General features: G+C 42.4%; 1 protein-coding gene across 1 annotated transcript; it reads right to left on the reverse strand.

Moving 5' to 3' along the window:
• Positions 1-3,967: 3,967 nt before the first annotated feature.
• On the reverse strand, positions 3,968-8,403 carry LOC139409151 (ATP synthase F1 subunit delta). The gene is made up of 5 exons (XM_071153916.1): positions 8,146-8,403; positions 7,067-7,220; positions 6,185-6,273; positions 4,627-4,770; positions 3,968-4,105 (listed from the first exon to the last, which is right to left on the reverse strand). The coding sequence occupies exons 1-4, from the start codon at positions 8,260-8,262 to the stop codon at positions 4,648-4,650; spliced, it is 483 nt and encodes a 160-aa protein (XP_071010017.1). The 5' UTR covers positions 8,263-8,403; the 3' UTR covers positions 3,968-4,105; positions 4,627-4,647.
• Between the last annotated feature and the right edge of the window lie 18,858 nt (positions 8,404-27,261).

Genomic DNA, 27,261 nt, shown 5'->3' on the forward strand with positions numbered 1-27,261 from the left:
TCCTAATAGGCTGTCTCATCGTTGTCGGTGATCAGGCCTACCACTGTTGTGTCGTCAGCAAACTTAATGATGGTGTTGGAGTCGTATTTGGCCACACAGTCGTGGGTGAACAGGGAGTACATGAGGGGACTAAGTACACACCCCTGAGGGGCCCCAGGGTTGAGTTTAAGCGTGGCAGACATGTTGTTGCCTACCCTTTCCACCTGAGGGGCGGCCCGTCAGGAAGTCCAGGATCCAGTTGCAGGGGGAATTGTTTAGTCCCAGGGTTTTTAGCTTAGTGATGAGCTTCGTGGGCACTATGGTGTTGAACGCTGAGCTGTAGTATCCGGGAGAATGCTGTTGATGTGAGCCATAACCAGCTTTTCAAAGCACTTCATGGCTCCCGATGTGAGTGCTACGGGCGGTAATCATTTAGGCAGGTTACCTTCGCTTCCTTGGGCACAGGGACTATGGTGGTCTGCTTGAAACATGTATGTATTTCAGAGAGGTTGAAAATGTCAGTGAAGACACTTGCCAGTTGGTTGGCGCATGCTTTGAGTACACGTCCTGGTAATCCATCTGGCCCCACATCTTTGTGAATGTTGACCTGTTTAAAGGTCTTGCTCACATCGGCTACCGAGAGCGTTATCACACAGTCATCCAGAACAGCTGGTGCTCTCATGCATGCTTCAGTGTTGATTACCTTGAAGCGAGCATAAAAGGCATTTAGCTCGTCTACTAGCCTCACGTCACTGGGCAGCTCACGTCTGTTTCCCTTTGTAGTCCGTAATAGTTTTCAAGCCCTGACACATCAGACGATCGTCAGAGCCGGTGTAGTAGGATTCCATCTTAATCCTGTATTGACGCTTTGCTTGTGTGATGGTTTGTCTGAGGGCATAGCGGGATTTCGTATAGGCGTCCGGATTAGTGTCCCGCTCCTTAAAAGCGGCAGCTCTAGTCTTGAGCTTGATGCGGATGTTGCCTGTAATCAATGGCTTCTGGTTGGGGTATGTACGTAGTGTTTGCTTATAAACAGGAATCAGTTGGATAGAGGATATAATTATGGTAAGATTTGCCAAATGGAGCGCGGGGAGATGCATCTCTCTGTGTGGAGTGAAGACCATTTGCTCCTAGCCACAAAGCTGATTAACTCAAGCCAGCAGCAGGATGTTTGTTGCGGATTGGCGACTTTCTCCGAAATGCCCCACACTACTATTTGTGGAAACGTTACCTAGCTGGTCCACTGGCTGGCTGTTTGTGAGAAGAAGAGAAATGGGTCAGTGGTGTGGGCGCCAGAGTCAGGCCTCAACTCCCACTCCCAGCCTGGATGCAGTATCTGACAGCTGACTGAGAGTCTGCAGGCCCCCTCTTTACACAGAACCACCAAAAGGTCAGGTACTTCAATCAGTTTAGCCCTCTGCTGCCTCTCAGTGCACAGCCAAGCTTGACTTTGCCCCAGGCTGTACAGGTGTCTGCTAGCTTTAGCACACACTACACAGACAAACAACCTGGATTGAATTCTGTTGTTTTTGTGTGTGTCTGAATACCGATCTAATTGGTGGTTGATGATTTCGCTGTTGGTGACGTGTGTGTGTGTGTAATTCAGATATACTTTAGCAACTATCCTAAAGACATTTTATTTAACATACCTTTTTGATTTCCCAACCCTCTAATTTTACCAATGCTCAAAGGCCTTTCATTTCCTCTCACACAGCACGCTCCCAATACCATCTCAAAAAGGACCACCTGCCACAAGCAAACACTTTCACCACTGATACTTAAAACTTCTCCAAATTACACACTTCTAAAACGTACTTATTCATTTGTTACATAATTACACACGTTATGTTATTTTCCATAATAAGCTACCTTCCTACAGTGAAGGGCTGGAAGTAATATTAATAACAAGAGGGAAATGTCAAGTAGACCACTGTGTGAAGGAGGCCACATAGGATACAAAAAAAAAATCACTGGTAATTGTACATGAATATGTACATTGAGCCTTACAACTACATTGGAATACAGGCAATGAATAGGTGTTACAAACAAGTATCCAGTGAGAGCCATTTATAGCGAAGACACTTGTGAGATGTTTTAGGGCTGAAGTTAATAGATACGTAAAAATGAATGGGGACAGACTAGTAAACATAAACGGTAGCGTAGATATCTGACCAAATGACGCAAGATTTTAGTTCTGGGTTAACCGCGATAAGAAACTCTTTCAGCGTAGACTCTAATAGCAGTTGAGTAAGACTGGTGCAGCAGAGGGGGACTGATTAGTGGTCAGAAAGCATTCAACTAGCCTATGGAGTCATGTTATTGTGACATGGTTGAGCCATTTAAGTGCTCAATAGGAACACTGTGTCCCTGTTCTCTGCCTTCACTTGATTCAGTTACAGCTTCCTCAGGGATCTCATTCTAATGCCACAGGACAACCCCCCAAATGGCCTCCCCGTCCCTGTCATTTGTACAGTAACTGCAATTCCCGAAAGTGGCATCCCCCTCTAGATGACTTCTCAATCCACAGCGTCGCCAACTGGAGTCACTGCTTAGAAACTAGTACGTAGAGTGTCAATTGATCACAACCCATTCTTTGGACCTCACATCCAGTATGTGAGTAAGCCTGCACAGTTTGATTTACAAACACCCCACATGCTGATGAAGCACATGGACATTTTCTGCTTCAGCCTTCTATAAACGGGGTGTTTTAAGGGGACTAAACTGGATCAATATCAGGTTTCTACATACTGATAATAAGCTTGAATAAACGTGTCTGACAGGATTGTTTCATCTCCTTCCGGGTCCTGGCCTGTTCAGAGCGGTTCTGCTCTGTTCTCTTCTGCCTTTAGGCCCAGGGGCTGTGCAGCTGGAACAAGACTCAGTGAGAGTGGCAGATTAGGAAGGAGACAGGATGTGGAAGCTTTAAAAAAAATATATCCTGGAGTTTCCACTATTGTGAATCACATGACTGTCCTCTTCATAACACTTAGCATGGAATAACCTAATAAAATGTCATGTTATTTTCCTGCGTCTGCCTGCAGAAACTGATCCACATTTTCCACTGTCTAGTCTATGGACATACCCCTGCCTTTGGCCAGCACACTGTAAGGAGTTTGCTGACAAGGTAGAAACCTCGATGTGACAAGCCAGCACCTCATTAAATACCAATTTTAACAAGCAGGCTTTAAAAACAATTGACAGTTCCGTCATGGGTCCAAATTTGGCTATGACAGAGTTAATGTAAAAAATAAAAAAGTGCAAGGGGCCATTCTTTTAACAGAAGCTTGCTCACTAGTAAAATGGGGCCTGGCTAGAGTTGTGACATTCAGAAAACCGGTTGTGGTTGGAACTCTGAAAGCACCCAGTCCACACATGATTAGAGCTCTGGAGTGCTCACGTTAACATGAACACAGAGGCATTTTCTTCAATGCCACTGCAGTCTGTTTCAAACGGGCAACTTTCCTGGCAGCGCCACGGAAACCTGAGGTCACCATATTGACTCACAGTATAAACATGCTCACGCCTAGGGACAAAGAGGGAGTAATGGAGACCTTTAAAAGCGGCCAACACCCACCCCCCAGTCATTGAGTAACACCTACGCGAACCACCTGACAAAATGTCCAACGATGAAATTAGCATGCAGACCAAATTCAATATTTGACAAAAATAACATTCAGTGCCTTTAATCATTTAATTATAAGGCATGATAAATCACAACATAACTGAACCAAAATGTGATTATAATAGCTACCCTTGGTTGAAGTGGTTGTCTCACCACAAAGGGACAGACCTGCTGTGACTGGCCTACCATGGTTTGTGAAAACACTGCCACAAAGTGGCGGAAATGAGAACTGCAACAAGCTCCATAACAAAATACAGGCGCAACACATTGTACACAGAATGTTCGTTCACTTTCCCCTTATAATAATGGGCTCACAATGCCACTCACTGAATCTGACATAAGAGGGACATAAAGACAGAAAATGACTGGCAGGTAAATCCAAAGAAATTTATTGGTAATTTCATTCCACTGTACAAAGCAAGCATGAGATCTTGCAGTTACTGACTTCACGGGGCAGGGAAACAAAGTTGGAGAATTTTCATTTCTGTTATACCAACACGACATCTAGAACAAAGAAAATACGATTAGGGTAAGTACGCAGGCTTTAAATAAATATTTTCACAAGTAATCTAGAAATAACATTGAGTGTGCTAACAACCCTTTTTGAAAGCTACCTCTGGATGGACACTTGCCAAGATAATCAGCGATCAAGTCGTTGTGATCCCCCTGGTGGGTGGATCAATGCATAATGTCAATCATTTGTTGCTAGCCAATATCAAAGCTTGCCAGCAAGAGCTGCCCTCCCGATTGGCTGTTGCGCTAGTCGCCGACCTTTAAGTCGCTGTGTCTCCCGTCAGGTCTCCTCCTTTTATTAAAAATGACCCGTCACTGGGAGCTAGGTGGTGGATTATCTCAGCAAGTGTGAACAGCAGGTAATACTTTAGAAATACGCATCGGTGATAGCGGCAAGAAGTAAATGATCATGGGTGGAATGCATTTTAAAAGGTACTCCAACAAGGTCTAGGACGCGAGACTCATATACTCTTCACTTTTCCACCACAAAGATACATGTCTGCAGCACTTACCACAGAGACCAGTCCCATGGTCTATTCCAGAGCTTTGACGATGGCTTCGTTGGCGTCTATGTTGATCTGGACCTCAGCCCTGGCAGCCTCGTCAGACGCTGATGCCATCTCAGACTGGGCCTTCTCCAGGTTGGCCTTGGCAGCCTAAGAGAGGCGTCAGATACACGTCAATACAATAACAGTTTCTCCATGTGTGTACTATGATGCAATGTGTTAGATATCATGCACACTAAATATGCTAGCACAGTACAAACACTGTCTTTATATTTCTCACATTTGACTGAATAACCAATTGAGGCAAATCATGTTTTAGACAGGGGTCAGAGCTAGGCAGCCAGACCAGTGTAGGTATTGTCAGGGGAGACACTTCAGCGATGCTCCAGCTAAAGAAACCTATACAGTTATGGCTCATTGGGGCAAAAACATAAGGGGGGCATAGCCTATTGAGCTTTATGATTCTTCCAGGCAGACACATGAACTCATTCCAATATACCAGTTTATGTTAAAAGTAGGTCAGGGAGCATATCTGGGAAGAGAGAGACTAGCATAGCAAATTCACGTTGCCTCTTTCCTGTGAAAAGCCCATTTGTCACAGTAGTGTTTACAGCATAGAAATGCCAAACATTAGTTAAAGGTCTCCCAGCGGGGACTTGACACATCTGTTATAACTCAACAGTGACTGACCTGTCCTGCCTTATTAACAGCAGGGCCTCCTGTGCATTTTTATCTCACAGGTGGGGGGGGGGGGGGGGAAATCATCTATTTCTATGGAGTCAAGTTGACAGTGTGTGCCCTCCTTGGGCGGGGTCAAAGAGAGAGAACGAGCACCTCTATGATGAACGTGTGTAATTGGCTGATGTGGATGTGAATGAACAACATGGCCTTGGGGACATTTCATACACACTGACATGTTTTGACTGACATTTGGGCCAATGCTGTGCAGTACACTAATGTTGAGGAAGGGATTTGGACATTTCATGGAAGGTTTACTTCATAGCTTTACAAAGGTCTGACTGAGGAGAGCTGTACACAGTTATCGTCTTTATAAAGGGCACTGGGATTGGCAAAGGGTTCCTGTTGGGTTTCAATCAATCAATGACTGACTGGCTCTGCATGGGCTCAATGAGCCTGCCAATAACACCTCTCTAGCCTGGCTTTCCCAATCATGTGAGTCTTCCTGTAAGCCTAATCTAGAGAATGGCTTAAAACGAATGTCGGGGATGGGCAGTTCTTAAATTGGGTAGGCATCCAGTTAAGGCTAGGCAAAGATTTTATTTCTGATGGACAGCCATTAATGAACATGAACCGGAATTATTTTTCCACAATTGAAGCATTAGAAAACAGAGGTCATCCCTATGCCAGTCTTCCTGACCAGCTCTAACACACCTGGTAAAACGAATCACACTCCAACTAGCTACTATGATTAGCCTAGTTGATAACTAGAGTCAGGGTGTGTTGATGGCACAAGCCTGCTCACCCTGTGGTTCTCAAGGACCAGAGTTCCCCACCCATTACCATAGAAATACTACATCGGTCTATAGGAGTTGGTGATACTTACAGCCACATCCAGCTGGTCCAAGGGGAAGGCCTCCTCAGCCAGCAGCTGCACTGAGGAGTCTGCGTTCACTGTGATTGACCCGCTGCTCACTGCAAAACATACACAGCATCTGTGAATATACATACCTCCCTGTTCCACCCAGCAGTAGGACTACACTATTGAAGTTAATTAATAAAGTTCAGTGCAGCCATTTTGTTTTAGTTGATTTCAAAATCAGGGAAGTAGCCTACAATTTGAGTGTTACACTAAAAAGTGAGATCTCTCAGTCTAGGACACAGTCAGTCATCATTATCCCCACAAATCGAGACAGGGCTGACCCCTGCTGGATAGTCCATATTAGTGTCAAGATATTGATATGGAACTGACCCTTGCAATCTATTAATAGGAATTTCAACATTGAAAGCATGTGCAAGTATTGTCCCCATTTGATACATTTTACATTAAGTTAATTCACTTTGAAACGATTGCTTTTAGTAACCAGAGTTTAGTATCGTCCAAATTACATATAGGCCCACTACTGGTATTTCCACATTTCCTGATACAATATGGCTGCCAGGGTAAATATCTAGCCATAGTGAATCAAATACAGTTCTTGAAGGTGACACCACTGAAGTCCCTTTTCACATAAATATCAGAGGTCAGACACTGTCCTACCATTTCATAAAGGATGATTATAAAGTGGTATTTTCACAATGTTGCTACACCGATCCAACACCAACCATTTTAGATGTAGCCTAGGCAAGGACCTAGAGGTTAGGGGAAAGGCTTAGGGGTTGATTTGGGATTGGGCAATTCTGAACCAGGATCCTCTCTCACGTCAGGTACGACAGAGGTCATGAGACCCGCCCACTATTCCATCTACATGATCAAGCCACATCTTACCAAAGAATTTAGCTGCGGAGCCATCATCGTTGAACACTGTGACCACGCCAGGCCTGAGGACCTGCAGCGTGGGGACGTGAGCAGGGAGGATACCAAAAGCACCAGTCAGTGTGGGCACATCAACCTGTTTCACACTGGCCTCCTTGAAGTACACCTGGGAGAAGGAGAAACATAAGCAGACATTACTGTACTTGACTGTTATCACCTTTCAGATGAGAATTGAAGTGGGATGTTTCAATATTCTCTGTGGAAATATACACAATCTGTGCATGCAGTACTAGATTGTTTTTTCTAATGAAGTATATGCATGTTTACTGTGGTGTTATGTTACTCCACTTTGAGGTCCTGGTGCATTGAAGATAGTTATGATGTTAATATGCTATTACTGCCTGACAGAGGTTAAATAGCAAGTGCATACTTCGCTCTTCAATTCATCTTTAGAGTTGACTGTTGAGTTACGTAGTTAGCTAGGTACGACATTATGTATCCAACGAAGCTAGCAAATAGCGTACTGTCAGACGCAAAGTGTACGGTTCAATTATACATTGCTTGCAGAATAGCTATACGTGTGGCTAAAAAGGTGCAGTCCGCACAAGACTGAATACTTAGCCAACGAGTTAGTAATAACGTGACTTTCTGATTGAATAACTATTGAATAGTATTCCCTTTCTATTCTCAAGGTGACAGAATGACAGAAACTGCAAGGCCCTGTGACCAAACATTTTTGTTAGCTAGCTAAAGTAGTTAACAATTGAAAGCTAGCAAGTGGCAACACTGACAGTAGGACTGTCAAAGTGGCTAGCTTTGTAGGCTTGGTTGGAAAATCCATGCTCGACCGTCCCTTTTTACAATTATGTGCACCAGACTGGTGACAAGTTCAAGCCAACTAAGACTGGTGACAGGTTCAAGCTAACTAACCACGCCTAAGCATATAGGTACATTTTGGTAATATTTACATGAATAACTAGCAAAGTGAATAGGGTTTTCATAATGCCTATTAAAATGAGAAGGAGCTAGCGATCTAGACAACTTATTACGTTAGTAGGCCCAAAAGCCTTGCCAACCCCGGATTCGCTTACCTGCGTTGGCGACGCAAATGTGAAGGACATCTGGGAAGAGCCTGAGGGTGCGTCGGCGTAACATCTTGCTTGCCTCAATACAGGAATAGAGCGACGGAGAAACCTTGCTGCCATCATTTTTGTGGAATAAATCTAATTCAGGTTCAACCCGAAACGAAAGGATCCCCTAGCCCTTGTGTGAAGTCAGTCAAACAGTGTGCGCCTGATAGGACAAGGACGTTGGTAACCTACCCACAATTCCTTATGAGTGCTCAAAGCATGAAGGGAAATGTAGTTATTTTCCAGAAGCGACGCATTCAATCAAAAAATTAAGTGTTTCATCTGAAATCAGTGTGTCGTTTAAAATCTTTAAAATTAAATAAGTTATATTTTGTGTATATTCTGCTATTGTAAATAACCAGAATAAGTATATGCTTATTTATGGTCGTGTGAAACATCTCATACTTTACTGCCAGAGTGTGGCACTGTTAGAATGTAAAAAAAATGATCAGCTGTTGTTTAGTGCTATCCTCACCCTAACCCTATCCTCACCCTAACCTATCTCAGATAGGGGGGAGTGAGGCCTAAGAGGGTTGAATAAATCAGCAACAAATGTCAACTTCAGTGGGGTGACGTCCCAAGGATTCCGCTTAGACTTTTCATCCTTGATCGATCATCAGGTGTTGGTTGACCCATCAAGGTGGTTGATGCTGATTTATAAAACCCTCTTAGGCCTCACTCCCTCCTATCTAAGATATTTACTGCAGCCGTCGTCCTTCACATACAACACCCGTTCTGCCAGTCACATTCTGTTAAAGGTCCCCAAAGCACACACATCCTTGGGTCGCTCGTCTTTTCAGTTCGCTGCAGCTAGCGACTGGAACGAGCTGCAACAAGCACTCAAACTGGACAGTTTTACCTCAGTCTCTTCATTCAACGACTCAACCATGGACACTTACTGACAGTTGTGGCTTTTTGCGTGATGTATTGTTGTCTTTACCTCCTTGCCCTTTGTGATGTTGTCTGTACCCTGTTTTGTGCTGCTACCATGTTGTGTTGTCATGTGTTGCTGCCATGTTACGATGTCGTCTTAGGTCTCTCTTTATGTAGTATTGTGTTGTCTCTTGTCGTGATGTGGGTTTTGACCTATATATTTCATTTGTTTTATTTTTAATCCCAGGCCTCGCTCCTGCAGGAGGACTTTTGCCTTTTGGTAGGCCTTCATTGTAAATTATTTGTTTTTAACTGACTTGCCTTGTTAAAGAAAATCATAAGTTAGCTTGTGATAGCCTACTGATCTGTCTTACCAGATGTTAGTAAATAATATAGAGCTGCAAGCAGGCCTACCCACCATGGGTGCTCAAATGGCCTGCATTAAAGTAGTCTACTACATAAGAATGTTCAGAACATAACCTTATCATCCAGAAGACCTTTTCACTTTTCATCTTGTCAATCTGTATATACCTCTTCAATTAATTAATGAACCGATTCTTCATTCCAAACATAATATGAATTTAGGTGACCCATTTTCATTATGTTCCACCAGAAGCCTATTCATAACATCACCCCCAAATACTTGAATTGAAGGGGGGATGCTGATGATCTTCAGCACGCGCCTCCGCCTGCTCGTCAATCACTTACGTCACGTGGTGCGTACTTGACTGGTGGTGGGTGTGTCTTAAGCATAGGGTTTCATTCATAAATAGTTTTAGCTGTTAAAGCAACATTACAGTGTTCTGCGAAGGTTTGGCGCTATTGGCTTCTGCCTACTGTACGTCTCAATACATGGATCACCTGAATTGTAATTAGGTGAGTGGCATTTCAGTTTCTTTTGCACATGCATGTTTGTGAGGAACATCAACCCGTAGCTTTTCGGTTGCACATTGAATACCAGCCTAAGTCTGCAGATATTGCAGATAGTCCGTATGGAAAGGATGGAAACAGTTTGCAGTGTAAGGAAAGCTTTTCTATAATTATGTATTTGTGTAAATGGAAGGAAATCAATGTAATTGGAATAGTCGCTTCTAGAGCAGGCGCTCCTTAACACCCTTAACGAAATTGAAGAGCCTGTGGAACATGAGGCACGCACCGATACGCGTTCTTCTAGAACAGGCTATTATTTGGAGCGAGCGCTACACCTTTCTGTTGATCACAGCAAATTCATCCCAACGTCTTGGACTGTACAAATGAAATAGCATGAGATGGATCCATACAGAGACAACCCATTAAGAAGTGAGGTGCTTTTTATAGCAACAAAGGCAAACATTTTGAATTCAAAGTATTTTCGAAGGTCTATTGCCATAGCCATGTTAATGAGGAATGCAGCGGATTCAAAGAGCAAGAAAAGGCTGTAATTTTGTTTTCCTACTGACTTACAGTAGCAGTCAACTGAACAGTCACCTTGTAAAATCAGACATGATTCATCATTATGCATGTAACAGCATTCAGACATGTGGTGAACTGTACATGATGGGTGGCTTATTTGCATGCATGGTTTTACAGTAAGCTACTTAAATTACAGTAAACATTCATGGGGTTTGCTTCACACTTTGAGAGTTACTGTAGTCTAATGCATCTTAATATGGGGAGGGGAAATTTGTAGGAATCCTACAGTACCATGGAAATACAACATACATTGACTGAGGCTTTCTTATTATAATCTTTATTGTATTGCCTATAAAAGCCAGCTTGAGTGATGTTACAGTTCTTGCTTGTGAGACTATCTCTTGTGGGTTTCATCAGGGGCGTCATGCCCATAGGGGGCACAGGGACGTGTGTGCCCCCCCCCAGATTTGTCCTGTTACATATACTTGCCAACTAGCAAGTTTATGAAGTTGCTTTTAGCTAGCCCAGATATGTTCCCAACCTCATAACTAATTAACAAGAAGACATTTCTGGCTATCAATCAAATTAGAGTAGATGGCTTGTCTTACTAAATAAAGGAAATACTAACAAAGTGTCTTACATTTTAGTAGACACTTATCTAGCGCATTTAGGGTTAAGTGTGTTGCTCAAGGGCACAGTGACAAATTTCTACCCTAGTTGGCTCAGGGATTTGAACCAGCAACCTTTCAGTTACTGTCCCAACACTCTTGACCTCTCAGCTACCTGCCGCCCAGGTAGCCAGATCAGCTTCAATGCACCTTGGCATTGGTTCTACAAGTGTCTGAAATGCTATTGGAGGGATGAAACACTATTCTTCTGTGAGTGTGTATATATATATTTATTTATTATGGTTGTGGTGAAAAACGCTGTCTCAAGTGCGGATCCAGAAGCTTTTTGTGCCCCTTACATTTTTGGGGTGCATGACGACCCTGGGTTTCATAACCACATCTTTACAATGATTAAATAATGATGAGACAGGAATCAGTTAAACCATTTATCTAGAAAGTACTCATTACAACACATGATGTGCTGTGTCTAGAACTACAGTAAGTGTGTAGGTGCAAATGGCACAACCCTAATACACAACACCTCCTCCCCTCCTACATTAACTGTTGAGAGAGTCTGTTTTACAAGTTCAAGCATCTAGGTACCCACCAATCTCTGGTAGCGTAACAGCGGTCAACCTGACTCCCAACAACCATGTCTTTGGACTGGGGTGAGGACATAGGTGTAAACCCCTCCAATCCAAAATTAAATCTAGAATTGGCTTCCTATTTCGCATCAAAGCCTCCTTCACTCATGCCGCCAAACATGTCCTCGTAAAACTGACTATCCTACCGATCCTCGACTTCGGCAACGTCATTTACAAAATAGCTTCCAGTACTCTACTCAGACTGCATCCAATTTGCTATCACAGTGCCATCCATTTTGTCACCAAAGCCCCTAATACCACCCACCACTGCGATCTGTATGCTCTAGTTGGCTGGCCCTCACTACATATTAGTCGCCAGACTCACTGGCTCCAGGTCATCTATAAGTCTATGCTAGGTAAATCTCCGCCTCATCTCAGCTCACTAGTCACGATAACAACACCCACCCATAGCATGCGTTCCAGCAGGTATATTTCACTGGTCATCCCCAAAGCCAACATCTCTGTTGGCCGCTTTTCCTTCCAGTTCTCTCCTGCCAATGACTGGAACGAATTGCAAAAATCGTTGAAGCTGGAGACATATACTTCCCTCACTAACTTTAAACATCAGCTAACCGATCGCTGCAGCTGTACATAGCCCATCTGTAAATATCCCACCCAATCTACCTACCTCATCCCCATATTGTTTTTATTTACTTTTCTGCTTTTGCACACCAGTATTTCTACTTGCACATCACCATCTGCTCATCTATCACTCCAGTGTTAATTTGCTAAATTATAATTACTTCACTACTATGGCCTATTTATTGCCTTACCTCCTTATGCCATTTGCACACATTGTATATAGACTTTCTTTTTCTATTGTGTTATTGACTGTACAGTATTGTTTATTCCATGTGTAACGCTGTTGTTTATGTCGCACTGCTTTGCTTTTTATTGGACAGGTCGCAGTTCTAAATGAGAACTTGTTCTCAACTAGCTTACCTGGTTAAATAAAGGTGAAATAAAAATCTGTGTTAGTCTTATCACACGCTTGTGTGACTTAGTCAGTGTCTTAAGAACGTGACTGTGAGCCCCTAGGTGTTGACTGCTGGGTCAGGGTGTCACCCAGTAACATTTCTGGACCACTCCCAAATAGTGTTTCTGTCGGCGTTGCTTTACTCAATAGTAACTGATCTGTGTGCCTTTTCCAGATGACTGTAGCAGGAACCCACTTTGGTCCTTTGAGGTAGTTCTTAGCTAAGAGCGTTTCTCCAGGATTCAAAACCCTGACTTTTGCGCTTAGTTCATGACTTTTGAATTGACTCTCCTGCTGCTGTCGCACTGTATCCTTTATGTTCGGAGGTTTGAGTAAGTCAAAGCTTGTGCATAGCTCTCCATGTGTAGTGATGCAGACAAAGCTTTGGTGGTTGCATGTGGGGTGATCCTTTAGGATAGCAGGAAGCTGGGGGGGGGGGGGGATGTGCTGTACACCATTCACCTGTAGAAATGTGGCAATTTCTTGGGGGACTAGCTCTGGTCTGTTTTGTCGCTAATGAGTTGGCGTGGGGTTCTCAACCGACTAAACACTTCTTCTACAAGCTTCTTGCTGGTCTTCTCAGCAGTAGTAGACCTCATGGCAAACTCTGGCCATTTTGCTATGAGCATCCATGAGAAACATTTTATCTTTGAATGGACCTGCGAAATTCACTTATGTGATGCCACGCCTCCTCCGGCCAATCCCATGGATGAAGAGATGCAAGTTGAGGTACTTTGTGAACCTTCTGACACGAGGTACATGTTTTTGCTTTCTCCTCAATGCTTCCATCCAATCCAGGCCACCAGAAGTAGCTTTGTGCAATTTCCTTCATGCAAACCATTCCACAGTTTAGCTATTGCAACACTGGTTTCCTCACCGACGGCAGAATGGTGACTCCTCTCCCACAGCAGACAACCAGACTGTACTGACAGCTCAGTTCTCCTGGTAAGGGTTCAGTTCTGGAGCATCACCTGTGGCTTTACTTTTGATGTCCATCCCTTCAGATAACACCGGGTGATTTCTGGTGTTTCTCTGCACTTGTGTTGAAGTGACGGGTGCGTTTTCCACTTGTCTGAGGTAGATGTGACTCCGGTTTGACCACATGTAGTGGTAACCTGGAGAGTCAATCTGTGTTGTAATGCAGTTCTGCCTTACGGTACTTGATGTCATGTGTGTGCTGACAAGAACAAAGCCCACATTCTGCAAGCAGAATGCAAAGGAGTGTAGCTGAACATCCTCCCTTACAGATACTGATGAAATCCACTCCAAAAAATGATGCCTAGGGATTCCCGTTTCAGCTGTGTAGTTTCTGCTTTCTTTAATGTCCTTGATGTGAAAGCAGTCAGCTTCTTTTTATCTGAAGGCATGATATGGGACGACTGCTCCCACAACCTAGGGACTAGCATCTCAAGCTAGTTGGATGGGCAATGACTTGTCGACGTGTGTCAGTAACTCAGTTTTCAGGAGTATTTCCTTGCTTTTTTGACGAATGCTTCCTCACATTGTTCTGTCTATTTTCATGTTTTGTCCTGACAAAGCAACTGATGCAGTGACTTCTGCTTTGTTGCCAAGCTCAGGATAAAGTATCTGAGGAGCTGGGGCATCCAAGATAGCCTTGACTTTGGATGGAGCCTTGTGAAGTCCCATCACACCTGATGTGACCGAGGTATTGAACCGATTGGAAGAATGCACATTTGTTCTTACGAACTCATAGTCCTTCAATCTCTTTAAGGAAGATTCCAAGTTCTGGAGATGGTTCTCATCCTTTCCAGTAATGAGGATGTCATCCAGGTAGCATTGTACTCCCGGCAATCCACTCAAGATATGGTCACCCTCTGGAACAGCACTGACGCACTAGTGATTCCAAATGGTAGACGACAATACCTAAAGAGCCCCTTGTGTGTCTTGACGGTCAGCAGCTCCTTTTGACTTTTCATCCATGTGCATCTGTAAGTAGGTTTGGCAGAGGTCGATTTCGAACTTTTGACCCCCAGCTAAAACTGTGAAAAGGTCATATATGTGTAATGGATACTGCTTAGCTCACTACACCGGGTTATCTGACTTGGAAGTCTCCACATATCCTGATTCCTACATCCTCCTTTAGGACTGGTACAATGAGGTTAGCCCATTCACTCACGCTGACCGGCTTCAGTACTTTGTTCTTGACTAAAGTGTCCAAGTCCGTCTCGACTTTTGGTCTGATAGCATAAAGTACAGGTCATGTTTTCAGAAACTTTGATTTTCCGTTTGGCTTAATGCTGAGCTTCACTGTAATGTATTTCATGATACAGAGTCCTCCATTAAATACCTCTCCATGTTTCTTTAAGATGGTGGATAGGCCTGTGTCTCCATCGGTCATTGTACACACTGATTGCCAGTCCAGTGTGATCTAACTGCAAACAACCCAGTAGTGATGGATAGTCTCCTTCCATCACGTAGAGTGGCAGCGTTTCTGTTTAACTGAACTGAGGCCTCAGAGAGGCTGCTCAAAGCAACGGTTTCACCTGTGTAAGTCCTTAACACAATGTGTGCTGGCTGAAGTGGAAGGTGTTTCAGTGTCTTTTTGTAGACTGACACAGGAGCAGCTGTATCTCATGTCAGACAATCCATACGCACTAGCAAGCACCTCGCAAGAGCGACAGCCATGCCCCCCCCCCCCCTCCCCCTCCCCAGCAACAGTAAGTATTTTCAGTGTGACTTCCTCATTGGATTCCTTCTGTGTTCTCTTGCTCTTATGTTTCTTTCGTTGGAATGTCTTGTTTTCAGTCTGATGCTTTCTCTGATCTCTTTTTGTTTCTGCAGGCTTGTTTGATGTGGCCCTTACCAGAGGCTAGTGAAAGGCATACGCTGACCCACACCCAAAAAATGTTTGTAGAGGTGCTGACTAACAGAATAATTTATGATAAGAAAAAGTTTCACACCAATTATGCTGCCAGACATTTAATGGGCATAGAAACCAGTGTTTTGGTGCCTTCAAGTGAGAAGGCACTGTGTGCCAAAACATTGGTTGCTATACCCATCAAATGTTTGGCAGCATAATTAGTGTGTGACTTTCATTCTTAATTTTTTACCTTTTTTACCACTGGCTCAGCAATCCATGTACTTAAACGAGCCTGATGTCCTGCTTTGCCACAGCGGAAGCATGTGCCTTGATTTCCCTTTTCTGCTTTTCAGTTGCAACTGTGCACTTATCCTGATCTCTAATGCTGAGTCTCTTCCATAGCCACACTGACTTCAATTGCCTTTGCCAAAATCAGATTACTTTCAGTCAATAGTCTCTTTTGTGTAGTTTCGCTCCGTAGCCCACATACTAGTTGGTCTCTGATGGTGTCATTTAGAACATCATTAAACTCCCAGTACTCTTTTTTTGTTTTACATTTTTTATATATATTTTTTTTATGCCACAGCAAACATTGTCCCTGATTCTCCTACTTTCTGATTTCTTCTGTGGCACCTAAACCTTTGTGTAATAACTAGTGGTTTTAGTAAAAAAGTGCCTGGCTGTAGCAGGCTGCGAAGTAAATTGAATGTAGGCCCAATTTTTGTCCTCATCAATGTTATTTGCAAGAACAACCGTTCTGTATACTTTCAGCAAACTGTCCAATATTTCCAACCATTCCAGACATTTTTAGTTTCTCAATAGGCTCCTGATTGTCTTTTTTTTTTTCAAGTTCGTCTTCACAGTTGAACTAAATATCCTCCCTTTAATCACGTTTTCTCGCTCCAACGTCCATCTCAAATCTGTTTCTGCCATCCATGGCGACGCTAACTCCCTCTTAGCTAGTTCGACTATGCATTTGCCTCTGCTAGCAATACACTGAGCTAACATTAGCCTAGACTGTACCAAGGGAAATGTGTTTAAACTTCTAAAAACTGACCTCTTCTGGACAGAATAGTTTCTGTAGGTTCAGACTTACTCATCATCAATATTTTATGTCTCGTGGGTTTCATAACCAAATGTATTTATATAGCCCTTCTTACATCAGCTGATATCTCAAAGTGCTATACAGAAACCCAGCCTAAAACCCCAAACAGCAAGCAATGCAGGTGCAGAAGCACGGTGGCTAGGAAAAACTCCCTAGAAAGGCCGAAACCTTGAGAGGAACCAGGCTATGAGGGGTAGCCAGTCCTCTTCTGGTTGTGCGAGGTGGAGATTATAACAGAACATGGCCAAGATGTTAAAATGTTCATAAATGACCAGCATGGTCAAATAATAGTGAACAGGTCAGGGTTCCATAGCCGCAGGCAGAACAGTTGAAACTGGAGCAGCAGCACGGCCAGGTGGACTGGGGACAACGAGTCATCATGCCAGGTAGTCCTGAGGCATGGTCCTAGGGCTCAGGTCCTCTGAGAGAGCGAAAGAGACAATTGGAGAGAGCATACTTACAAGACACCGGATAAGACAGGAGAAATAATACTCCAGATATAACAGACTGACCCTAGCCCCCCGACATTAACTACTGCAGCATAAATACTGGAGGCTGAGACCGGAGGGGTCAGGAGACACTGTGGCCCCATCCGTTGACACCCCCGGACAGGGCCAAACAGGCAGGATATAACCCCACCCACTTTGCCAAAGCACAGCCCCCACACCACTAGAGGGATATCTTCAACCACATCTTTATAACAAGTCCATAATGACGAGACCGGAATCAGTTCAAACATTTATCTTGAACGTGCTCATCTCAACACATATTACCCATGATGCTCTGCCTATACAACTACCTTAAGTACGGAGGTGCAAATGATACATCCCTAATACACAACAAGTAACACATTGGGAAATGTCTGTTTCCTTGGCTTAAAATAAATAAAAATTAGAATGCAACGTATTGTTTTGCTAGCAGCAGTGTATATGATTTGGCAGTGCCTTGTTGCTTCCTAAGCAACTGAGCTGCTGGTCAGAGCCCAGGCAAGCCTATACGGAGAGGTTACTACAGCCCTGAGGAGGCTGGCCAGCCAGGTGGGTGGGCAGACAGGCTGAGCATGCAGCAAGGAAGCTGAGAAGGGAGAGACTCACATCCATAGCTGCTGCACACAGCCCTCCATCAGGGTAAGTCACTCCGACAGGCATCTCCCCTGTAGCAAAGGCACCAGTGCTGGGGGAGGGGGAGGAAGAATAGGTGCTGTGCCAGGCAAAGAGTGTTGCTGCCATGCTGTGTGTGTGTGTGAGCTGCAGCAGAATAATGACTGGCTATGATTTGTTTTGTATGAGGGAATGCATTGGACCTCAGCTGTTGGACCACCAAAGCTGTCTCTTAGTAATGTGATGGCAGAGCCTCTTTGAGGGGGCTGAGGTGGGAGGATGGAAGGATGATTTACGCATTGAAGCTAGGCTGCCTGGCTGGTGACTCTATCGCAATTCGGCAGACCGATGCTAGTTTTGGTTCTGCTTCTTGCCAGTCTTTCATGTCTGGAGATGTTGACTTGTAGTCATCCCAGCAAACCAAAAGGTGTAGGGAAGGTGTAAGATCATTTCCCCTAAAAGTTGTAATGAAACATTTTTCAGAATAAAACATTTAAATATAAAAAAAACTCTAGTTGTGTTGATGATTATACAATGATGGTATTAGAGTGGAAAATGTTAATGGCACACATTTTATTATTTATTTATTTTAAAGTTCCCAAAATGTTGTGAGAACAGTGAGTGTACATGACAAGTTAAAATATATATATATATATATATATATACAGTTGAAGTTGGAAGTTTACATACACCTTAGCCAAATACATTTAAACTCAGTTTTTCAAAATTCCTGACATTTAATCCTAGTAACAATTCCTTGTCTTAGGTCAGTTAGGATCACCACTTTATTTAACGAATGTGAAATGTCAGAATAATAGTGATTCATTTATTTCTTTCATCACATTCCCAGTGGGTCAGAAGTTTACATGCACTCAATTAGTATTTGGTAGCATTGCCTTAAACAATTTAAACTTGGGTCAAATGTTTCAGGTAGCTTCCCACAATAAGTTGGTTGAATTTTGTCCCATTCCTCCTGACAGAGCTGGTGTAACTGAGTCAGGTTTGTAGGCCTCCTTGCACGCACACGCTTTTTCAGTTCTGCCCACACATTTTCTATAGGATTGAGGTCAGGGCTTTGATGGCCACTCCAATACCTTGACTTTGTTGTCCTTCAGCCATTTTGCCACAACTTTGGAAGTATGGTCATTGTCCATTTGGAAGACCCATTTGTGACCAAGTTTTGATTTCCTGGATGATGTCTTGAGATGTTGCTTCAATATATGCAATTTTTTTTCCTCACTCATCTACTTTGAAGTGCACCAGTCCCTCTTGCAGCAAAGCACCCCCACAACATGATTCTGCCACACTTGTGCTTCACGTGTGGGATGGTGTTCTTCGGCTTGCAAGCCTCCCCCTTTTTTCTCCAAACATAAGGATGGTCATTGTGGCCAAACAATTCTATTTTTGTTTCATCAGACCAGAGGACATTTCTCCAAAAAGTACAATATTTGTCCACATGTGCAGTTGCAAACCGTAGTCTGTTTTTTAAATTTTACCCCTGTTTCTCCACAATTTTGTGGTATTCAATTGTTTTGTCTCATCGCTACAACTCCCGTAGGGCTCGGGAGAGACAAAGGTTGAAAGTCACGCGTCCTCCGATACACAACCCAACCAAGCCGCACTGCTTCTTAACACAGCGCGCATCCAACCCGGAAGCCAGCCGCACCAATGTGTCGGAAGAAACACTGTGCACCTGGCAACCTTGGTTAGCACGCACTGCGCCCGGCCCGCCACAGGAGTCGCTGTTGCGCGATGAGACAAGGACATCCCTACCGGCCAAGCCCTCCCTAACCCGGACGACGCTAGGCCAATTGTGCGTCACCCCACGGACCTCCCGGTCGCGGCCGGTTACGACAGAGCCTGGGCGCGAACCCAGAGTCTCTGATGGCACAGCTGGCGCTGCAGTACAGTGCCCTTAACCACTGCTCCACCTGATTTATAGGACTCGTTTTACTGTGGATATAGATAATTTTGTACCTGTTTCCTCCAGCATCTTCACAAGGTCCTTTGCTCTTTTCGCACCAAAGTACGTTCATCTCTAGGAGACAGACTGTGTCTCCTTCCTGAGCAGTATGACGGCTGCGTGGTCCCATTGTGTTTATACTTGCGTACTATTGTTTGTACAGATGAACGTGGTACCTTCAGGCGTTTGGAAATTGCTCCCAAGGATGAACCAGACTTGTGGAGGTCTACAAAAAAATTCTGAGGTCTTGGCTGATTTCTTTTGATTTTCCCCTGATGTCAAGCAAAGAGGCACTGAGTTGGAAGGTAGGCCTTGAAATACATCCACAGGTACACCTCCAATAGGCTAATTGACGTCATTTGAGTCAATCACAAGCTTCTAAAGCCATGACATTCTTTTCTGGAATTTTCCAAGCTGTTTAAAGGCACAATCAACTTAGTAGTGTATGTTAACTTCAGACCCACTGGAATTGTGATCGTGAAATGAACTGTCTGTAAACAATTGTTGGAAAAACTACTTGTGTCATGCGCAAAGTAGATGTCCTAACCGACTTGCCAAAACTATAGTTTGTTAATAAGAGATTTGTGGAGTGGTTGAAACACTTAGGTTGGCGTCATTAACTAGTTCATGTGAACTTCTGACTTCAACTGTATATTTTGATAAATAGAATTAAACTTGTCTCTATGGTAAGTGTGAGATTAAGTATAGCCAGTTATAATGGTAATGGCTTAGCAGATGATAAGAAAAGACTATCAGTATTTACCTGGCTAAAATAGAAGGAATATATTATCTATTGTTTACAGAACTCATTCAACAATTTTAGATGATGTTTGTGGAGAAAGGACTGGGGGGGGGGGGTGAAGTATTTTTCTCCCATGGGCAAAGACATTTAAAAGGGGTGATGATATTAACAGTAATTTTGCTCCAAATGTGCAAATTGTCCAAACAGATCAAGGTAGATGGATAAAAAAATATATATGTGATTGGACAATAAACAGATATGGCTTATTAACCTATACTGTCCAAATAATGATCCTCTTATTATGATGGGGGATTTCAATACCTCTATGGACCGTAAAGGAAATCACACTATCACCCTCAGGTACTTAAGGATATCATGAATGTCCTGGATAAATTGGAGTTAGTGGATATATAGAAGCTTAAATACTCTGACCTACTGAGATAGATGTGGCGGAGGCTTAATCAAGCTAGTCATCTTGATTACTTTCTTATGTCATTCTCTCCGGCACCAAAAGTTAGTGTTGATGGGGGACAGAATACAGTCGGATCATCATATAATTGCCATATATATTACTCTTACAGAATTTCCACGTGGGCGAGGATGTTGGAAATTTAATCAAAGCTGATATGATGATATTATAACTAGGACAGTAGATTTTATAACTGACTTTTTCCAACATACAATAAGGGGATCTGCTGTACCTATGTTATGGGACACTTTTTAAATGGGCCTTTAGAGGCCATGCAATTCAGTACTCATCTATAAAACAAAAGCAATTTAGATCAAGAGTCCATATTAACAAAGGAAGTTGAAGGACTAACAGTACAGTTAGATAGCAATAGAGGCACAGAATAAGTTAGAGGAAAAATAAATGGAGGAACTTATTCAAGAGATCCAGTGTAATTATTTATATATATAAATAAAAGCAAATTGGATGGCATATGGGAAAAAATACACCAAATTCTTTCACATCTTTAACAGATGCTACCAAAAAAGGCTGAGAACTCCAGTGCTGGCTGGCATACCAGTGGAAGTATACCAAACTTTTTTTTATATATATATATATATATACTCAGAGGACCATTATTAGCCTGTTTTATATAGGAGTGTTTATCGGACACGTAACAAGGTCTGATTTTCATTATTACTGAAACCGTGTGTGGTGTGTGTGTGTGTGTGTGTGTAAAGATCCAGTCCATTTGAAATATTGGAGGCCTCTTACACTTCAGTGTTGTGATGCAAAGAGTCCAGCTAAATGCTTGGCGCATAGAATTTAAAAAGGTATTGTCAGATATTCATCCTCATCAGACAGGATTTTTGCATGGACGATACATTGGAGATAAGACGAGTACTGGAAACGATAGAATACTAAGAAATATTGGGGAAACCAGGCCTGGTTTTCATAGCTGATTTTGAAAAGTATTTTGATAAAGTACGACTGGAGTTTATATATAAATGCCTAGAATATTTCAATTTGGAGAATGTCTTTATAAAATGGGTTAAAGCTATGTATAGTAACCCTAGGTGTAAAATAAAGCAACAAAAGAAACCTCCTCTCACTGACAACTGTTTATTTTCAGCAAACTTAATTAACATGTCTATTTGTATGAACATAAGATTCAACAACTGAGACATAAACTGAACAAGTTACAGACTTGTGACTAACAGAAATTGAATAATGTGTACCTGAACAAAGAGGGGGGGGGGGGGGGGAATTCAGAAGTTAGTGTCAGTACCAGCTGCATTAAGTACGGCAGTGCATCTACTCCTCCTGGACTTCAAAAGTTCCAGTTCAGGGCCTCCCGGGTGGCGCAGTGGTTAAGGGCGCTGTACTGCAGCGCCAGCTGTGCCATCAGAGTTCCTGGGTTTGCGCCCAGGCTCTGTCGTAACCGGCCGCGACCGGGAGGTCGGTAGGGCTTGGTCGGTAGGGGTGTCCTTGTCTCAGTGTGCGCTAACCAAGGTGGCCAGGTGCACGGTGTTTCCTCCGGCGCATTGGTGCGGCTGGCTTCCGGGTTGGATGCGTGCTGTGTTAAGAAGCAGTGCGGCTTGGTTGGGTTGTGTATCGGAGGACGCGTGACTTTCAACCTTGGTCTCTCCCGAGCCCGTACGGGAGTTGTAGCGATGAGACAAGATAGTAGGTACTACAACAATTGGATACCACGAAATTGGGGTGAAAAAGGGGTAAAATAAAAAAAATTAAAAAAAGATTTGCCACTTCCATCAAGGCAAGTTCAGACATTTCTGGGGAGGAAATAGTGTTGAAGATCTGTGACGTTATTTGGATTTTTACCAATTATCTTTGAAAGACAGGGTCCTGAAAAAGGGATGTTTCTTCTTCTTTTTTTTTTCTTTTTTTTTGTTTAGTAAATAATGGCTACGTCTCAGTTTTTTTTTAAACTGTCAGGAGGAGTAAAACAAGGTTGTCCACTATCTGCATATCTATTTATTATTGCCATCGAAATGTTAGTTGTTAATATTATTGTTGGATCTACATTTTAAGGGATTAGAAATCCGTGGCTTAAAAACAAAGGTGTCGTATGCTGATTCATGTTTTCTTTTAAAACCACCATTTTAATCCCTCCACAGCCTCATAGAGGATCTAGATTATTTTTGCTAACCTCTCTGGATTGAAACCAAATTCTAAGTGTACTATATTACGTATTGGATCACTAAAAAATTCAACTTTTTGCATTACCATGTAGTTTACCAATAAAATGGTCTGACGAGGATGTGGACATAATCGGTATACAAATCCAGAAAGAAATCTTGCTACCATGGAAAGGAAAATACCTGTCTATTTGTGGAAAAATCACCCTGATTTGAACTCTTTAGTCATATCACAGTGTACCTATTTGCTTATGGTTTTGCCTACACCTAGTGACCTGCTTTTTAAATGATATGATCCCAAAATATTCCATTTTATTTGGAATGGCAAGCCAGACAAAATTAGAAGGGCCTGTTTTGTATAAGAATTCAGAGGGCAGAAATTATTAAATATTAAAGCATTAGACCTCTCACTAAAGGCTTCAGTCATACAAAAGTTATACTTAAATCCAAACTGGTTCTCTAGTAAATTGGTAGGAATGTCTCACCCCATGTTCAAGAATGGTCCGTTTCCCTTTATTCAGATTACAACTGCTCACTTTTGGTTATTTGAAAACAATCTCCAAATGTTTTAAAATATCTTAACAAGCCTTAAAGTTGGTTGCAATTTCAGAAGACAGAACAAATATTGTGGTTAAACTCAAATATACTAATAGATTTTTTTTAAATTAACTTTTCATTTTGATGATAAATATAAAAAAAGTATAATTTTTGTAAATGGTCACACATGCAGTTAACATAGACATATGGAAATGTCTGCACTAGCCAAAATTGCAACCAACTAATTGCAGTATTACCACAATTGGAAGAGGCAAGTAGTAAAGTAAAAACATATACCAATTTCATTTAAGGACAAATATTGACAGCTGTGTCATTATAATTTGCAAAATAGTTGAAGACATTTTCAACCTACCGATTCCATGGTTTATGAACTGACACGCAAAACAATGCCGGATTCAAAACTTAAATTCTTAAAATTATTATTTATTTAAAATTATTATTATTATTAAATTTACAATCTGTAGAAGCTATGAGAACAAAGGGTCAGTATTTTTGTGAAGCATCACAGCACAGTTGAAAAATTATATGGCAGGGGTTGAATGAAGCTGAAGGTTGGGACTAATAACAACAAGAGAACAAATGTAAAACATACGGGGTCTGTAAAATGTGTATATAGGTTCAGAAATGTTGTGAAATAGCACAGATAGAAATCAAACTGGATGGACATCAGAAATAGAGGAAGTACTAAAAACAAACAAAATATAACTATTGTGTCTGTAAAATGTGTATAATATGTATAAACTATAGGTAGAAGCCTAAGTGTTATTGTTTATTAGTTTATTCCAATTGGGGGAGGGCTGGTAGGGTTTGCGGGGAATAATAAAGGTATATTTTAAAATGTGTGTATTTACCCCCAAAATATATGGGGAATGGAAATGATGCAGACAATTTACATTGATGGAAGCAACAATCTATCTGCTATATTAAAGCTGATCAACCCCTTTAAAAAGCCATTTATTTTTATTTTTTTCCCACGTCCGAAATAAAACAACATGATATGATTTGATTTGCCATAAGTGTCTAAACACTGGACTGAAAATCACCATAGACTTCACCAACCAGGGATTCCGTCATGATAGAATGAGGTGATCGTGATGAATGAGTGTTTACACTTCCTCCAGGCTGCGGGAGTGCTCCAGGGGAGATGTGGCATTTGATATAAATGTGAGGATGGTTCTTCTAGCTCACGAACTTGGACTTGGTTATGCAGATCTAAAGAAAATGAGCAAAGTCCTAGGGATTCCTTCCTTGAGTCTCTGCTTATATCTGAGAAATGACCAGAGTGACACATAAATAAAAAGGGGGAATAGCCCATTATTGTCAGGTGACTTGCTGTGTATAAATAATGTTTATTTCCTTTGCTCCAACAAATGTTTTCAAAGTTAACAAAACAGAGTGATAGGAAAACAGACCTACAGTGGAGCAAAGAAGTATTTAGTCGAATTGTGCAAGTTCTCCCACTTAAAAAGATGAGGCCTGTAATTTTCATCATAGGTACATTTCAACTATGATTGACAAAATGAGAAAAAAAATTCCAGAAAATCACATTGTAAGATTTTTAATGAATTTATTTGCAAATTATGGTGGAAAATAAGTATTTGGTCACCTACAAACAAGCAAGATTTCTGGCTCTCAGACCTGTAACTTCTTTAAGAGGCTCCTCTGTCCTCCACTCGTTACCTGTATTAATGACACCTGTTTGAACTTGTTATCAGTATAAAAGACACCTGTCCACAACCTCAAACAGTCACACTCCAAACAAAATTGTAGACCTGCACCAGGCTGGGAAGACTGAATTTGCAATAGGTAAGCAGCTTGGTTTGAAGAAATCAACTGTGGGAGCAATTATTAGGAAATGGAAGACGTACAAGACCACTGATAATCTCCCTCGATCTGGGGCTCCACGCAAGATCTCACCCGGTGGGAACCCCGTGAACAAGTGAATGACCTGCAGAGAGCTGGGACCAAAGTAACAAAGCCTACCATCAGTAACACACTACGCCGCCAGGGACTCAAATCCTGCAGTGCCAGACGTGTCCCCCTGCTTAAGCCAGTACGTGTCCAGGCCCGTCTGAAGTTTGCTAGAGAGCATTTGGATGATCGGGAAGAAGATTGGGAGAATGTCATATGGTCAGATGAAACCAAAATATAACTTTTTGGTAAAAACTCAACTTGTCGTGTTTGGAAGACAAAGAATGCTGAGTTGCATCCAAAGAACACCATACCTACTGTGAAGCATGGGGGTGGAAACATCATGCTTTGGGGCTGTTTTTCTGCAAAGGGATCCATGTAAAGGAAAGAATGAATGGGGCCGTGTATCGTGAGAATTTGAGTGAAAACCTCCTTCCATCAGCAAGGGCATTGAAGATGAAACGTGGCTGGATCTTTCAGCATGACAATGATCCCAAACACACCGCCCGGGCAACGGAGTGGCTTCATATGAAGCATTTCAAGGTCCTGGAGTGGCCTAGCCAGTCTCCAGATCTCAAGCCCATAGAAAATCTTTGGAGGGAGTTGAAAGTCCGTGTTGCCCAGAAACAGCCCCAAAACATCACTGCTCTAGAAGAGATCTGCATGGAGGAATGGGCCAAAATACCAGCAACAGTGTGTGTGAACCTTGTGAAGACTTACAGAAAACGTTTGACCTCTGTCATAGCAAACAAAGGGTATATAACAAAGTATTGAGAAACTTTTGTTATTGACCAAATACTTATTTTCCACCATAACTTGCAAATAAATTCATAAAAAATCCTACAATGTGATTTTCTGGATTTTTCTTTCTTATTTTGTCTGTCATAGTTGAAGTGTGCCTATGATGAAAATTACAGGCCTCATCTTTTTAAGTGGGAGAACTTGCACAATTGGTGGCTGACTAAATACTTTTTTGCCCCACTGTATACAATTAGTGTCACATTACACATACAGCCCTATGACACTGTAGGCTAATGTGATTAGTGAGAAAAAAAAACTCTTTACATAAAGTAAATATATGCTAATATTAACATTGGGTGATATGCTGATATTTCGTTCCGCAGTTATGACTGATGTCGACAGACATAAGTACTTTATCCCCCCTCTTTAGATTCAGAGAGGGCTACAGTCGATGGAGAGTGCTGCAATTAGAAGAGCATATGCAGATATAGACCCAGACATAGCAGAGTTGTTGGATGAGGATGCCATCATAGACCTTAATGTATCCTTTGATGGCACTTGGCACGAGAGGATTCCCTTCCAACTACGGGATAGGTGTGACCTGTTCACCGAATGTGCTACCTTGTCCCGGACCTGCTGTTTTTGACTCTCTCGCTGTCTACCGCACCTGCTGTCTCTAACTCTGAATGATCGGCTATGAAAAGCCAACTGACATTTATTCCTGAGGTGCTAACCTGTTGCACCCTCTACAACCACTGTGATTATTATTATTTGACCCTACTGGTCGTCTATGAACGTTTGAACAGCTTGGCCATGTTCTGTTATCTCCACCCGGCACAGCCAGGAGAGGACCCCTCAGAACCTGGTTTCTTCTTAGGTTCCTTCCATTCTAGGGAGTTTTTCCTAGCCACCGTGCTTCGACATTTGCATTGCTTGCTGTTTGGGGTTTTAGGCTGGGTTTCTGTATAGCACTTTGTGACATCGGCTGATATTAAAAGGGCTTTATGATTGGTGCTGGTACCAGCGAGCCATAGAA

The sequence above is a fragment of the Oncorhynchus clarkii genome, chromosome 5, assembly GCF_045791955.1.
Source record: "Oncorhynchus clarkii lewisi isolate Uvic-CL-2024 chromosome 5, UVic_Ocla_1.0, whole genome shotgun sequence".
NCBI classification, from domain to species: Eukaryota; Metazoa; Chordata; class Actinopteri; order Salmoniformes; family Salmonidae; genus Oncorhynchus; species Oncorhynchus clarkii.

Coding starts and splice junctions, on each gene's coding strand:
- LOC139409151 (XM_071153916.1), bottom strand. CDS start 8,262: ATGATGGCAGCAAGGTTTCTCCGTCGCTCTATTCCTGTATTGAGGCAA. Junction 7,221..8,145: donor CATTTGCGTCGCCAACGCAG/GTAAGCGAATCC, acceptor TCCTTCTCCCAG/GTGTACTTCAAGGAGGCCAG. Junction 4,771..6,184: donor TGGACCAGCTGGATGTGGCT/GTAAGTATCACC, acceptor CGCCTCTCTTAG/GCTGCCAAGGCCAACCTGGA.